The sequence below is a fragment of the Euprymna scolopes genome, chromosome 13 (genome assembly GCF_053919585.1).
Source record: "Euprymna scolopes isolate OS-2025 chromosome 13, ASM5391958v1, whole genome shotgun sequence".
NCBI lineage: Eukaryota > Metazoa > Mollusca > Cephalopoda > Sepiida > Sepiolidae > Euprymna > Euprymna scolopes.
In genome coordinates this window covers 65,239,702-65,256,327 of record NC_136494.1, presented here as the reverse complement: position 1 = coordinate 65,256,327, position 16,626 = coordinate 65,239,702, and the positions used below count along the sequence as shown (strand labels likewise).

The 16,626-nt window shown below is 33.0% G+C and overlaps 1 protein-coding gene across 1 annotated transcript in view; it reads right to left on the bottom strand.

The window, feature by feature from the left end:
- Positions 1-16,383, bottom strand: part of LOC145292052 (syntaxin-6-like) — a 627,569-nt gene extending 611,186 nt beyond the window's left edge. The window contains exon 1 of the mRNA XM_080138080.1: positions 16,160-16,383. Coding sequence (XP_079994206.1) covers positions 16,160-16,194 — 35 coding nt within the window. The 5' untranslated portion in view covers positions 16,195-16,383. The remainder of the gene's footprint in view (positions 1-16,159) is intronic.
- Between the last annotated feature and the right edge of the window lie 243 nt (positions 16,384-16,626).

The following is a 16,626-nucleotide window of genomic DNA, read 5'->3' as shown; positions in this document are numbered from 1 at the left end:
GAATATTGTGATAAGTGTTTCAGTGTGAACAGGTATGGTATAATAAATTATGTGGTTTATCTATTTTATTTTTACTTTCATCATATTTTGCTTTGGTTTTGATACCCCCAAATTCGAAGCTACCTCTTTACAACCCGTCCTTTTCATAACCTATCATACTCTCATAAATCAGAGTCCATTTTCTGTAGGCTGTTTTTGAACGTAGTCAACGACGTGTACTTTTGCTAATATATATATATATAGTAATTTATAAAATATATATGGCGATTAAGCTACACTGAATATTCTGCGTTTCATCCAACTATAGGATTCGTCAGGCATATGCCTGACCAATCCTATAGTTGGATGAAACGCAGAATATTCAGTGTAGCTTAATCGCCATATATATTTTATAAATTACTAACTAGCTCTACCTACGTATTGAGCACTTTTGAAGTAAATACTTAAAGTTTACGCATAAATCTATACTTTCGTATATTAAATTTATGCGAATAAATGAAGTAGTTATATATATATATATATATATTTATATATATATATGACTTGGGTGCATCAGCTATAATCGAAACTGAAACTTATGAATAAAAACATATGTATATATAGATAATTTGAGTTCCTTCAGCTATAATCGAAAACAAAACTTGTCATAAGTAAACAACAGTCACTCAGAACAAAAAAGACAAGCGTGACACACAAAACAACACACGCTATCGTATTAATATATACATTGTTAATATTAACAGCATTTTATTTTCTTAGAGCAACTTTGAAAAACGCATATTTTTATTATTGTTGTTTTGCACGGAAAAATGTATTTTTGAATTCTTAGTTTTGAAATATACTTTTGATGATTTTCTTATTTTCTTCTGGCTAGGGATGACGCATCCTACCGGACGCCAGACATCCACTCGCTATATCATATATTCCAACAAAGAAATATTTAAGATTCTAGCCGCCCCTTTAAAGTGCAATTTTATGAATCTCTTTTGCACTTAGTTCAGATATATTTGCCAGGGAATTTTTTAAATATTTTCCCAGGAGTCCGCCTGCTCCTATAATAACTGAAATGATGTAGATCTTCCTAAGATTCCAGTTTCTTTAATATTTCGTCATTGCATCAAAAAAAAAAAAAAAATAAATCCTGGAATAAATGCATAAGCATTTTTTTAAAACAATAAAATTAATATCACACATTAAAAACATGCTTGCAAAATAATATTAAAATAATTTTTTTTAACGGAGCACTAAAATAAGACGTCTTTAGTATACTGTAGAAATTTAATTTTTTTTTTTAATACGTTTACAAAAACATTCGGTTTTTATCAAAAAGAAAAATCACAAGTATCAAAAATGGCTAAAATTTTTTATAGTTCTGCTTTTTCTTATATATATATATATATATATATATATATGTGTGTGTGTGTGTGTGTGTGTGTGTGTGTGTGTGTGTGTGTGTGTGTGTGTGTGTGTGTGTAAGAATGTAGTTATTTAGATTTTTGATTTTAAAATAGTCGAGTGTAATTTCCTCATGAGAAGCATATCGTGTCAGCTGTCACAAGATCACGAACCAAAAAAGAAAAGAATTTGTCACTTTCTACCATTTCTGGTAGCAGCACTGGAACTAATTGCAGAAAGATCAGCCTCCTAACCCACCTTACGTCTCTTAGCTAAAAATGAAAGTTGTATTTTTAACGGTCATCTGAGAAATGAAGAGAAATTAAAAGAACAGCCGGCTCTCCGACTAGAATTGAAATATAGCATATTCTGTTCGTTTCTCATTATGCCATTCTAGGAATTATCTCCTCCAAAATGGGGGGGGAGTATCGTCTGTCGCCTGAAGCGCGCTCATAAGGGATACTGCTGGGTTCGACCAGGGCCTATTTTTATAAGTAATTAACAGGGCTACACAAAGTGTAGTATCTGTTATTAGACTACACCTCAACTTTTGTCTTCGGTCAATGAAGCAGAAATCCTTATAGACAGAGGTAATTTTTACATTTATATCAACCCAGAGTCTTCCTTTTTGAAAAACTGGATTTTCCCATGCGAAACACGACCTCGTGTCTAAACCTACTCTCGTGGGAAGGTAAATAAATAAAAACTAGTGGAACCCGTGTTCTGCCGTTGCCCGAGGAAATTGAAGAAATCAAGAATCACAACTCACAGAAGTAAATTGATCGGAAAGGTTCAGAAAGGCTCTTTTCACCCAAAATTCTAAGTATTTATTCACAATATAGTAAATATTCATAAATAGAACTAAGAGTTAAATGGAAAGTATCATTGAATAAAACAAAAAGAAAAACAAAAACGAATATTTAATTAATGAGATGTCCTTTTGCAAAGCAATATGTAAACTAGTTACCATTTAGAAGTGGATCGTATAGACATGATTAGTATATCTGAAGGCTGTTCTGCTATCCTGAATATGAAAGTTTTTTCATCTCACCGCCACTGCAACAAATTGTTCAACTTTCTAAATAAACACAAAAGAGATAAGATAAGGACAGATTTGTTAGTGACCATTAGCGCAGTGTGATAAAAAAATGACTAGACTTCACATTAAGCTCAACCTAGTGTCACACCCGGCCATAGTGAGGAGACGGGAAATCGACAAAAGCAGGAGAAGGAACATGAACTGGAATAAATATACTGAAGACATTGCAAAGGCTGCTGCAAAGAAGGTCGGTCCCTCTCCCATGTTGGAAAATTATTCACACCTGAGAGTATCCTGTACTTCTACAAAGCTACCATTTACCCATGCATAGAGTATTGTTGCCACATCTGAACTGGTGCATCTACCGCTAGTCTCTCACTCTTGGACAGGGTCCAAAAAAAAAAAAAAAAAAAAAAAAATTCAATCTAATAAGTCCCACACTGTTAACTAAGCTATAACTCTTATCCCATCGCCACAATGTTGCATTTTCTGTACTTGTTTTACAAGAATTTTGATGGAATGTGCTCTATTGAATTACTCATACCTGTGCCTGTATACCCGATTGACGTATATACCCCCCTCCGACAAACCTCTTTGGCAGAAAAATCTCACCCCTTCACTATCGAGGAAATCCCTATACTCTAGTAGTTTATTCTCCCAGACTGCTACATGTTGAAATGTCCTTCCAGTTACCTGCTTCCCTGACTGTACTGATATGCAGAAGTTTAAATGTAATGTAAACTGACATCTCGCTCATCCTCTATAAAAACATGGTCACAAATTGTCACTCGTTACATCTGAGTGGCAATATGCCTTGTTTGAAGGTGAACATGACTAAAGAAATAAATAAAATAAAATAAAATCTACACGATAAACTTACAGGTTGTTCTTTTCCCCTTTCATTGAAAACGAAAGACATTTGGAAGGAGGAAAGGGATTCTAATCCCATTATTTACAGCATTTGTAAATACGTGGTTTAAACATTATCGTAAATTTGTAAACCTTAGGCATTACTTTTGGTACTTGTGCAGTTTACGGGCTATGGTGAAATAAAGTTATTATTTAGAAACGCATCCTTAACACGGGGATGGGGGGAGGAGGGTTAAAAAAACTTTTCTGTATTTTTACCTAACAATTTTAATTAAATTTCACTCTGAAAATCTTATCTAAAAAAAGATAACACGATCCGTAAACTGTAAAAAAAAAGAAAAACAAATGTCAAAGTTTTATTTATTTGAAATTGATGCTTCGTAAAAACAAAGCGTAAATTAAAAAAATAATGACAAAGTAAATGACAACAGTGTGGAAATATTTAAATGTTTTGCTATATTTGAAGAGAGGGCGGGAGGGAACACGCACTTACTGAATGGCCGTACTACGGTCTTTTATTTTTTTCTTCTCCCTCGCAAAAGCCTTCTTTATCCGGTCTTAAAGAATCGTCTTAAGAGACATTTTCGAAAACAAAGAAATAGTCATTTTGTTGTTTAGTCTTTTAATCTGTTCCGACTCCAACAAAGGAAATACTAATTTAAATGTATAAAAGTTTATTTTAATAATAAAATCCTATAGAAGAGATAGAAAGCATATGATAAAACTTGGAAATGGTGCCTCCCTCTCTCATGATGAATATTGTTGGTGCGCCATTCATTGACAAAAACGGGAAATCGACACGAGTAGTAGTTACACTTTGCAATGAGGAACACAAAATATAGTTAAAGTGGCAAAACTAACACAAGACTGAATAATAATAGTTGAATAAGTTGTTAATTTGTTTTATTTTTCATCTCGATTTTCTATATTTCTAATTATAACTCATTCTTATATATATATATATATATATATATATATATATATATATATATATATACACACACACACACACACTAGCAAAAGTGCCCGGCGTTGACTACGTTCAAAAACAGCCTACAGAAAATGGACTCTGATTTATGAAAGTATGATAGGTTATGAAAAGGAAGGGTTGTAAAGAGATAGTTTCTAATTTAGGGGTATCCAAACCAAAGCAAAATATGATGAAAGTAAAAATAAAATAGATAAACCACATAATTTATTATACCATACCTATTCACACTGAAACACTTATCACAATATTCTGTGGATCTATATTAAAAAACCTTGTTAAACTTTGTGACATATTTCCATTCTATGGAGGTCAGGTGCGAACGAACAACCTATGATTTTATTGTACCATATTTCTTCAAACTGAAACATAATTATCAAAGTATACTTACGCAGATAGATATGAAAAGTCTTTATTAACGTTTGTGCCTATTTCCATTCTATGGAGGTCAGGCGCGAACGCAAACCCCACAATTTTATTATACCATCCCTATTTAAGTTAAAACATACTTATCAAAGTATTCTTATGTACATCTATATCAAAAACACTTGTAAACGTTTTTTTTTTTAATTTTTAAATTTTTTATTTCTATACTTTGTGGACCAGGCGCGTACGCAGACCCCACAATTTTAATGAATCATCATTATGCCAGATCAAACATACCCATTCCTGTGTCTCGATACATCTTCTATCATTATATGTAATCAGTTTTTTAAAATAGCCAACAATATAGGAGCCTATTCGTGACCAGACACACACGCACACATTTAACTGATATATATATATATATATATATATATATATATATATATATATATATATTAGTGATGGGGCGATTCCAATATTTTCCCGATTCCGATACAATTACCGATTCCTTACTAAATTCTCGATTCCGATTCTTTATAAATCTCTAAATAAATTACTATAAATTGTTATTTTTAACCGATCATCTTAAAACACACATGTTCAGTGTGCAGCTATTTTGCTAAACGTGAAAATATACTTGTGGGGGTGATCTATAGATTTTAGTTTGTCTGGTATTTTAAAATTAATAAATATTCATTATTTTATAATTACTACCAGCTGTAGAACATCTTGCAAACAAAATCAAATAAAAAAAGATAATAGAATAGTTTTGGCATCGGAAAATAATAAATTTTTCCGATTCCAATACCCAAAAAAAGTTCCGACTCCCGATTAATCGTCCAACCACTAATATATATATATATATATATATATATATAATAAATGGGCCGTAATATTTATACGTACATACACTAGAGTTTCATGCTTATGTAATCATCAGTATAAAAAGTGATAATTACTGCTGGTCGGGAAATGCGAACTCTGTCACAAAGTTACAATTGACTTCGTAAGATAGCAACTAAATATGTGGCCACTGGTAATGGACAGAAGGAAATTATACGCAAAACGCATACATAGTAAACATTCAGAGAGTACTCGACGATCGGTATGTTTCATTTACGTTATATATACATCCATAATGTCATGCCATGAATAAAAACTTCTCCAAATGTTTTTAAGTCAGTTTAACATACAACTTAAAGACAAAAACGAATTATCAATTTCATGTTTAATGTTATGAAAAGAAACAGTCTGAGAAAGAATTGATCTTTAGCTAAGTTCAAAGTTATCTATTATGTTTTTATGGAAATTGCTCGAGACAGAGCATGAAGCCACTTGATGTAAGAACGAAAGTTGATTATTGAAAAGACAGGAGATGTCTAGTGACCTTAATGTTGAAAAGAAAAAGGTTATAGGTAGAAGGAAAACAGTGAGCAAGAAGAGAGTTCCACAACCTTGCATCGTTGGAAAGAAACTACTGGAATTTGTATTACTAATAATACTCTATTACAATGAGGTATTAAAACAATGAATTGATGGAGACCACTAGACCAACGAGTCAAACGAACTGGAACAAAGGAAGCAGAGAATAGATCAGACAATTCTGTTTGTCCATTCCGCATTGAAATTTTGTTATGGATCATTGTTGATAAGGTGCAGCGAAATAAATATTATGGTATCCATTCCATGCATAATTAGTGATTAATATTCAATGCAAAAAATGAGCACAAATTTAACTATGTTCAACAATCAATTTTGCATTAAGCCCTCATTCAAAATCAACGGACTATAACTTTTGCCAGATTTTAACAGCCTAAAAAGTGTAGTACACACACAAACACACATACGTGTGTGTGTGTGTGTGTGTGTGTGTGTGTGTGTGTGTGTGTGAACACATTGGGGGTATTTTAAGTAGGATAACCCAATACATGTGGTACCATGGTAATCGCAATTATTCTAGCTCAGAGTAAGATGCAAGAGGATGACCAACGAAACTACAACTTTTCTCTTTTGTCTCCTGTTTAATTTGTTTAAAATTAGAATTATTTATTTTATTTATTATTATCATATCTTTTTTTTCTTTGGCAAAGTAATAATTCAAAGTGCAGAATCTGTTTTGATACTACACTTCATCTTTGTCTTCGGTCAGTGAAGGAAAAATCCTTCTAAGTTTGGGCACTTTCTATTTTTGTCCCAAAGTACTCCTTTTGGGAGAGATTAGTTCCCTCCTCCCCATATTAAAAATGGACCTTATGTCTAACTGGCCTCGTGGGGAGGTAAGTAAATAGTGATTGAGGAGGAAGGTTTGGAGTAGATGTGATAATAGTATTTAGTGTCAAAGGTGAAAGTAGATGCGATGATAGTACTTGTGATCAGTTTATTGTCGAATACAGACCTTTTCTCCCTCAAAGAAAAGGGGCACTCTAGACGACTGAAAAATAAACCGTAAGGAGAAGATAATGCATGTGAAGGAAAAATCCGGTTTGAAGCCCAGTTTAGAGACGAAAGTTATTTTATCAAAATATTAATCTAACAAAACCATATTGTATTCCAAAGTAAGCCCAAAGGCCTAAATTAAAACAGGTGCTACAGTTGTAATGATTTATTTGCAAATAATTTTTTTTTTTAATTTTTAAAATAAAAATTTTAAAAAAAGTCAGTTTACAAATTTGGACAACGCTATCAAAAGTGTGAAGAGGAGGGGGTCATCCTCTATTTTACTCTTAACTAGAGGCATTTTGACCCATTCGTTCCAGCACGGTTCATTTCACTAATCACCATAATACCACATTTTCTCTATGAATTATTCTACTTAAAATATTCCCAATGCTTTAAAATCAACTTGATTTACAAAAGTCACTTATAATGGCATCAATCTAAAGACAATTATTAGCTCATCAAACAATCGTTAGTCTATTTTGTTGCTATTGTTGTTTTATAGAAACATTCCAACGAACGCATACATGAAATTATCTCGCTCCTTCTCCCTCAATACTTTTTAAGCCTGCCTTTTTTAGCCACTAGATAATTTACAAATTATATAGCGGGAATAGCATATATGCATCACTGTCACACGAACATAGTTATTGACTTATATTGTTTTTAGCATGTTTCTTCACACGCACACTGGTTTTAGCAAGTGCACGATTACACAACGCAATAGTTTACATTTTAAAGAATGTATCGGCTTATGAGTGTAACCTATAAATAATTAGCAGAAGGAATAGAACTTCTTTTTTAGTTAAGTTGGTGTGTTTATTACTAGTCTCCTTACGAGGACAAAGTTAGGCACAAGGTCGGCTTTTAATTTGGAAATAAACCTACCTACCTCCCTAAAAAGGGGCATTGGGTGGAACAAAATTTAAATTGCCTCAGTTTAGAATGAATTTCTCCTTTTTTTACATAGCAACTAAAGCATACTTGTTTTATTTTTGTCAAATTATTTGAACTCACTGACGAGGACAAAAAAGATAAACGTCACAAGACATTACTTCGTCCCTAACCAGTGGCGTTTCAGAAATCTGTTGATAACTGATGCCGCAAAAATATAAATCCTCATATTGAAAAATATGAGAGAGTCTGGGTATGATTGGATGATCCTATACACCAATTCGCAGGAAACAGCACTCTGTCGTCCATCCCTCAATCATACAATCGCTCCTAGCCCAAAAATGCAAAGGAAGACGAAAGAAAAATTTAATTACAGTATCATTGTTTTATGTTATAAAAGAACTAGTAAGGTTTCCTAGCGTTGCTCGGACAGGGTGCTTAAGGAAAATATCACCACATGCAACAATAATAGTAAGGACTAAACAGCAACTTTTTATGGATACATTTATTAAAAAAAAAAAAAAAGGGGGGGGGGTCCTGCCTTAAAAAGATAATGAACATAAAAGGGAGCTACGTTTTAAATTCAGAAAAATATTGTCAGTAGTTTTTTTAATACATGGATACATTTATTTCCTGGGTGGGTGAGTGATGCAACTTTTAACGCCTAAAAAACAAAGCGGAAACAGCTCATTAAGAGGGTCGTTCCAAAATTAAGGACTCTTATTTTTTTTAACTCAAAAAACTAAAACGTTTAAGAACTACGAAGACAGAAGTAGTACTATTAAAATAAGCGACCTTTTGTGCTCCAGAATTTATTTTCCTCCAGTCGCCATCATTCTAAAGGCACTTTTGCCAGAGCGCTCTTTGTCACTCACATGTCTGTCGCCACTCTGAAATCGACGAGCCCATCTACCAACTGTGCTGACATCAATTGCATCGGCTTCGTGAACATTCCAGTGAATATGGATCAGTTCATTTTTTTTTCTCTATGACGCACCTTTGCTTCTGACTCACGTCCATGACGGTGATTGGTTTCTTCAAGTCTCACACCATCAACATCTGCAACAGAGAGATGGAATTCATGACTGCATAAGTTCAGTAATCAGAACGATGTAATTTGCAGTCTCCTCTGATCCATTTAGGCAGAATAAAAAGTAGAAGGCATTACTTTTGAAACATCTCTTGTACACTCTTTTACGATTCAAATTTCATAGCAGTTTTATCAGTAGTTTTTGAATTTATGGAATGCATTTAGTTTAGAGAGAGATTCTGCTACTTTGTATAAAACTAAACTCAACTAACTATAGTCCACATTACCCACCCGTTACGCCTAAAAGCAACATTTTAAAATGTTATGAATATTCGTAATTAACCATCAGATACAGATCAGGTTTATTCATTTGGCCTACAGTGTAATGAGAAAAGAAAAGAAAAACGAAAATTATTGGCCTTTAGAGAATAACAGAATACCCAACAGTCTTCAATATTAAAAGTATTATTATTGTTATTATTAAAAAAGAAAAGAAAAAAAAGAGAGAGATGCGAGAGAAAAAATAGAGGGCAAGAAAGTAGAAAAAGAAAGAAAAAGAAGGAAAGAAAAAAGAAAAAAGAAGAAAAAGGAAAAGGAAGAATATGAAGAAAAAGGAAAAGGAAGAATATGAAGAAAAAGGAAAAGGAAGAATATGAAGAAAAAGGAAAAAGATGAAGAAAAAGGAAGAAGATGAAGAAAAAGGAAGAAGATGAAGAAAAAGGAAGAAGATGAAGAAAAAGGAAGAAGATGAAGAAAAAGGAAGATGAAGAAAAAGGAAGAAGATGAAGAAAAAGGAATAAGTAGAAGAAAAGAATAAAAGGAAAAGGAAGAAAGATAAAAGAGGAAGAAAAAGATAAAAGAGGAAGAAAAAGATAAAAGAGGAAGAAAAAGATAAAAGAGGAAGAAAAAAGAAGATAAAAAAAGAAAAAAGATAAAAAAGGAAGAAAAAAAAATAAAAGAGGAAGAAAAAAGATAAAAGAGGAAGAAAAAAGACAAAAAAGGGAGAAGAGAGAAAAGGGAGAAGAGAGAAAAGGGAGAAGAGAGAAAAGGGAGAAGAGAGAAAAGGGAGAAGAGAGAAAAGGGAGAAGAGAGAAGAGGGAGAAGAGAGAAGAGAGAAGAGGGAGAAGAAAGAAGAGGGAGAAGAAAGAAGAGGGGGAAGAAAGAAGAGGGGGAAGAAAGAAGAGGGGGAAGAAAGAAAAGAAAGAAAAGGAAGAAGAAAAAAGAAAGGAAAAAGAAAAGAAAAAGGAAGAAAGAAGAAATAAAGTATTTCTGAGTGCATTTTTTTTAGGATCAGAAAAAAAAAATCTAACGGCTGCAAGTGTTAATAAAATAATACAAAAAGTGAAAAATCTTTTATTTTTTAATACAGGGTATTTAAAGCTAAACGTAACCAGGTTTTCAATCTGTCAATTCATTGTAATTCAGGGAGGCGTTTTAAAGGGCAGTCGATAGTAATAGTAGTAAATGAACTTTCATTCATACAAATACGGATTTGATTTCATAAAAAGAGAAGAGGGAACAGTGTCTAAAGCCTTTAGTCTTAACATTTGTCTTACGTAAAGCATCTATGCAGGTCTCTTAACGGGAAATGAAATAGCAAAACAATTAGAGTGCATTTATGTACTGCATCCATTTACTATTGCGCAAGTATAATGCTGCTGCGCCGTCTACGTCCTTGGAGAATTAATAGAGGAAAAAAGACAATGAATGAGACTTGCAAAGGACTAGACTTACAACGTGTACCCGACGTTCGTGCTTAGGTCAAAGTGGAAACTAGTTGATTGAGCGAGTTCCGTCTTTATTTATTTATTAAGTAAGGAAGATCAAAGATGTTCATCCTTCACTTATTTTTTCCTGCGCCTCCTTCCAATTGTATTTATCTTCACTACCCCTAAATGTCGCCGTTACTTAACTCCCACTTCCGCTTAGAGATTGGTCTGCTTATTTTTTTAAAATTTATTTATTATTATTGTTTCACAGCAAATCGAAAAACAGTGAGAGATCTACTCTTAAAGATGGCTGGGAGGGTCTTTTATTTGGTTTCTTTATTTTTGCTGTACCATGAAATTACAAATATCAATAAAATTGATTTTTAGACCATCGAGGATAATTTAAGCAGAGTAGTCTGTTGAAGTGAACATAATGGTAAAAGAATGACAGGAACAATGCTTGGACGAATGGACCAAAACGCATCTACTTAAGAGTAGTAGTAGTAGTAGTAGTATAAATAGAGCGGGACCAACGACCCCACACATTTCTGATGACTTAGTGCCCAATTTGTAAACGAAATTCATTTTTTTTTTTTATTTGCGAATAAATAATTCAAAGTGTAATATCTGCTTTCTTGAGGGGAACTGGGTATCCCACACATTAAAACCGATCATATATTTAACACTGCCCTCGTGGGGAGGCAAGTAAATATGGACACTTTTGGGAAAATGCAAGAGGCTCCCGCATAAGTGGTGACCAAATTATTGTCTAATCTCGTAATAAATAAATACGTTCGATCACACCTACGCAATAGAGGTAAAAAGTTAAACGGTATCCAACATCAAGAGATTTTTTTCTACTTGCTTAGAAGTTAGTTTAGTAGGGGTTTCTTTTTACGGCATATCAACCCTTTTCGTTTCATGCAGTGCTGACTTTAGCCATTTTAGTAAAAAGTTTTAATTCTTCAAGTATCTTCCTATGTTTTACTTGCAGTAAAATTTGTTTTGTGGCTTTTTTTTTAATCAGTTTCCAGACCGTTTTTTTTTTTTTTTTTTTTTTTGTGGCAAAGATTACGTTAAATAAAGAAAAAACAATTTGGAGATGTGATTCTATAAAAAGACCGTTTTCTCAGTATATAGTCTGCAGACGATGGGATTTGAATAGATGTTACCGTTCCGAATCAGAGTGAACCCGAGAATGGTAACCATGAAGTGACACCACACACACCCACAAGCTCCCAAATTGGGGCCGACATTGGATTCAGTTTTGTGTCATGGTTAAGGAGGCTTAAGTAGATGATTGGTTTAGAAATAGAGTAGGCTGGAAGGAGTGAATCTGTGTGTAGGCGCGAAAACTTAGCTCAATAGGGTACCTGTGAGGCAGTTTATTATGTCAACTTTTATTTAGCCCATAGCTTGGACCTTGGCAGGAACTCGAAGTGGATAATCTCAACTATGGGGTGGTTCTACACTTCCCAAAGCTCCTAAATTAGGGTCTCACCATCGGATGTAAGTTAAACATTTAAGTTAGAAATGTGTCTGCATGGCTTGTAAGTACTTTCTGTTTTGTTGTTTGGGTAAAACCGCAGTTTAGTGGCCTGAACATAATACGATAAAAAAAAATGCACACATGTGATAAATATTGTTTTATCTTATTTTTCTTAAATATTAGTAAATGAGGAATCGTTTCGAGTTAAATTCTATTTAGCATTACGCTTGGAAGCTTAAAAACACGTTTGGAATCTATACATGTGCTGAAATAATCGCCAGAATAATAAAATAAAAGAACAATGGGGTCTGCATACAAACGGAACATAGCGATTATTTTAGCATATCTACACATTTCAAGCGTATTCTGTTCGCAAGATTACAAGTGTAACACTAAATAAATTTTAACTCTAAATGATTCCTTATTTATTTAACAAAAGCAATAAGATAAAACAGTATTTATCACTTGTACACAATTTTCATCGCGTTAAACCACTAAACTGCGGTTTTACTGTTTGTTGTACCTATTTACTATGCCTCCCCACGGGACAGAGTTAGACACCAGGGTCGTTTTTTAACGTGGAGAAAAGGTACAAAAATAAAAATTGTCTCAGTCGTGAAGGATTTCTCCTCCACCGAAAGAGAACAAGAAATAGAAGTGCAGCATCTGAAGAACAGATACTACACTTTGATCTTGTCCCGAAGGCCAAGAATTGTAACTGTTTGTTGTAACTGAATGTTTGAAAAGATATACAAATAAATGATTGGTCGATGATGACCAACGTTGCAGAGCATATAAAACTATATCATTTTGCAGACAAACTTTAATCAAAGGAAATACATTTTTAAGATACCATCAGTGAGACCTGACGTTGCCCGGGAATGAATGATGATCAACGAATGTTTCGCACTCTGATAGTGTTATTGTCACTGAAATTGGTGAAATCAACTACTTTTTCAATCTAATCAATTGCCTGCTCTAGTTTGGGACCCATCATGGTGCCGTGGTGCACCGAGATGAAGTTTTACAAGCTACCATACAGTGACTTAGTCCACAAATACATTGTAATCTAGATTGCATTGTCGAGAACCTAATGTTGATTTTATATTTTTTTTTTATATATAATGGCTTGAATAAAAGTTTAAAATGAAAAAGTCAAGTATCATGGTGCAATTGTGCCTTAAACAGAAACATTCACTTTGAACGAGTCCTTATCATGTCAAAGAACCTACTATCGAATTTATATGTCGGGCCTTTCGGCTTATGTGGTAAAACTTCTCAAATGCACGTGTGATATTAGGTTGTATAAGGTGTTAACTTTGGTCAAAATCGCCTGTTCCTTCTTTCATTGGATTATTTCAATTATAGATTATCTATACTTATCGAAGACATTTCGAAACAAAACCTATCTAAGAACACTGTCAGGCATATAATGTACCTTCGTGTGAAATTTCTTAAAAATCGGCCCAACCGTTTTCAAGTTCATAGGGACCGAACTCACACACAAATCCCCTTTTATAATAGAGATAGAACGGAGGTGCCGTAAAGAATGAAATAAATGTGACGTTTGTGTTTTTCTGTGCGAAAAACAATGTGTCAAGCAATCAAGCATGCTTTTAGTTTGTTTATTCGGACTTTTATTCTCATTTTCGTTGTTATATTCACAACGTCTCGGTTGATATAATCTCCGATCTTCACCAGGGAACTTCTTAGGAGCCTGCAAGGAATCTGAAGAAAATGGAAGTGACAGTGGTGAAATTTATAACAGCTCGGACCGGACAAACTCGGCGCGCCGTGTCACGGCCTTCTGTAATATGAATAATTAAAAAAAGAAAAAGATATATATTACGTGTTCAAAACCTGTTGAACTCATGAACACCACTTTTAATATAGAGGTTTGCAACCTCAACTTGACTCCTCATATGAGTGCCTAATTCGGAAAAGGAATTTTAAGATATTCCAGTTATTATAGGAGCAACTGGAAAAAAAAATGTAAAAAACTACCTGGCAAATATACCCGGTGAACAAAGTGCAAAAAGGATTCAAACAATTGCACCTAAAGAGCTAGTCAGAATCTTAAAAAGATTACTAGAAAACTATTAATGAAAATAAAACCAGACCATAATAATAAAAAGGAACATCAATTGAAACACTTTACAGATCTAAGGGGAGTTTTTCAGTGCAGGCGGGAGGGATAAATATGAGTTTGTTTTTTTGTTTTTTACGTTTATCAAATTGGTATTTAAAAAAATGTTATAACAAATTTCCACTTTTTATTTAAGGAAAGTAAAAATAATTTTTGTAAAACGTTAACGAGGAAAATAAAAAACAATGACAGTTGATTATTTTGAACAAATAGTTATGAAAAAAAAGAAAAGAAAAAAAGTACTTTATTTTTTGCGTTATATTTATGACGAGTTGAACTTACCAGACGTTGCACACGAGTTTTTTACTTTTATTTTTGTGTTGCTAAAGAATTCGAACCGAACTAAACTTCAACCTTACGTTAGATTAGCGTTGGGGTAAAAAAAATAAAAATAAATAAAAATAGTTCAGTTCAAATTCTTTAGAAGTAGCGTCCTTTTGGTTCTTTTTTCTGACAATTACGAGATCGTTTGGTCTTTACATTATTATTAATTGAACCAAATTAGTCTAAAACTGAATTTGCTAAGATACGTAATACTTTTTTAATCTCTATTTATAAGATTATTCAGTGGAAATATCTCAACTTAAATCGTTTAATGCATGAGAATTTGTTAACAATCGAAATAACATTTAGAAAGTAAGTTTTAAAGAGGAGTGGGGGGGCTTGTTAACTATTCTGCACTTTCACCTAACAATAAACAAAAGACATCGTAAAAATTGAATTTAACTTGAAAATCCCATAACAAAAAATAAAAAAATAGCACAGTCCGTAAATTGTATAAGCACCGAATCGTAAAGCCAGAAGCGACTTTCGATTTGACAGTTTGAAGGTTTCAAAATTCCTTTCAAGTTTCGAAGACTCGCATAAGATTAAAAGGGCTGATTTGTTTGCGAAGAAACCGACATGCATTCTGATGGATTCAATTTCGTAATTAAATTTTTTTTTAAAGATTTTAAGCATTTCGTTTTATTTTATTTTACTTTTTTTATATTCCTAATTTCAATATCTATTCGACTAATAGTAAATAAATAAAAATACAAAGTTACGCTGATGCGAGAAGCATACACACATTTAATGGTCAGTTTAAATATTAGAAATAAAAGTTCGTGATGATTATTATCGTTTTTTATGCAGAGTTTTCTTCAAAGAAAAATTGTTAAAAAAATAATAAATAAAAAATCAATATAAAGAAAGGTAAAAGCTGAAAATTGGGTAAAACTATACAAACACCGTGACAGCGAATTAACCCTAACCCTAACCCTAACGCTGTCACGGTGTTTGTATAATAATACCGAAAATTGTGTTTTAGTGACATCAAGCCAAGATGACAGAAAAGTTGACAACATTGAATAAATAGTAAAATCAAGTTCACTATTTACAACATGTAATCTGAAATTAGTGTTTGTTGGCGACAATTAAACACCCCTACAAAAAAAAAAAAAAAAAAAGAGAATGTATACAAATAGCACTTCTCTTGAATAACAACAGGGCGTGGGTTTGATGAATGAATGAAAATTATAAATATATATAAAAATACGCTTAATGGTTTTTTTAATCATCAGTTTTTTTTGTTTTTGTTTTTGTTGTCCAATAAAATAACTTGTGTCCTATATTAACCACATGACGACATGCAGTTGTAAGAGTTAACGCATTCCTTTTGATAGTTTTATTATTATTTATTTATTTTGTTTAACGTTCATCATTTGAGACATCATACGATTTTTATTTTTACAGAGAGAGAGAGAGAGAGAGAGAGGATAGTAATAACGGGTGATTTTAAAACAAACGAATACTTACTCCCTCACAACAAAGAACGGGTCCTCCAAAGACATCCTTTAATGTACATTAGTCGCAAATTAATAAATAAGAAGATTGGTAAGTCCACTCTCCGTGTGTACGTGTTTTTTTTGTTTTTTAGCAGCAGTTTTTTTTTTCTCTATAAACATTGGCCGACGACACAAGACAACAACGTCAGCCGGGACTCCATTTTACCTCTGACTGCTGCTGCTGCTGTCTGCTTGCCGGAAGTGAAATGAGACGGTCACGTGGTCTGTTACGTCAGTACAAACTATCCGACATTTGCCGGCAGATTTTCTCTCTTTCCCTTTACTCTCCTCTCCCTCTGTTTTTTTTTTTTTTTCTATATTTTTTATTTTATTTTATTTTGTTTAGCTATTTTTAGATTGGGGCTTTCCCTTTCTATTTTTTTTAAATTTGTTTTTCAATATCTTTATGCACCACCTTCTCCAAGGCACCTGTTATTT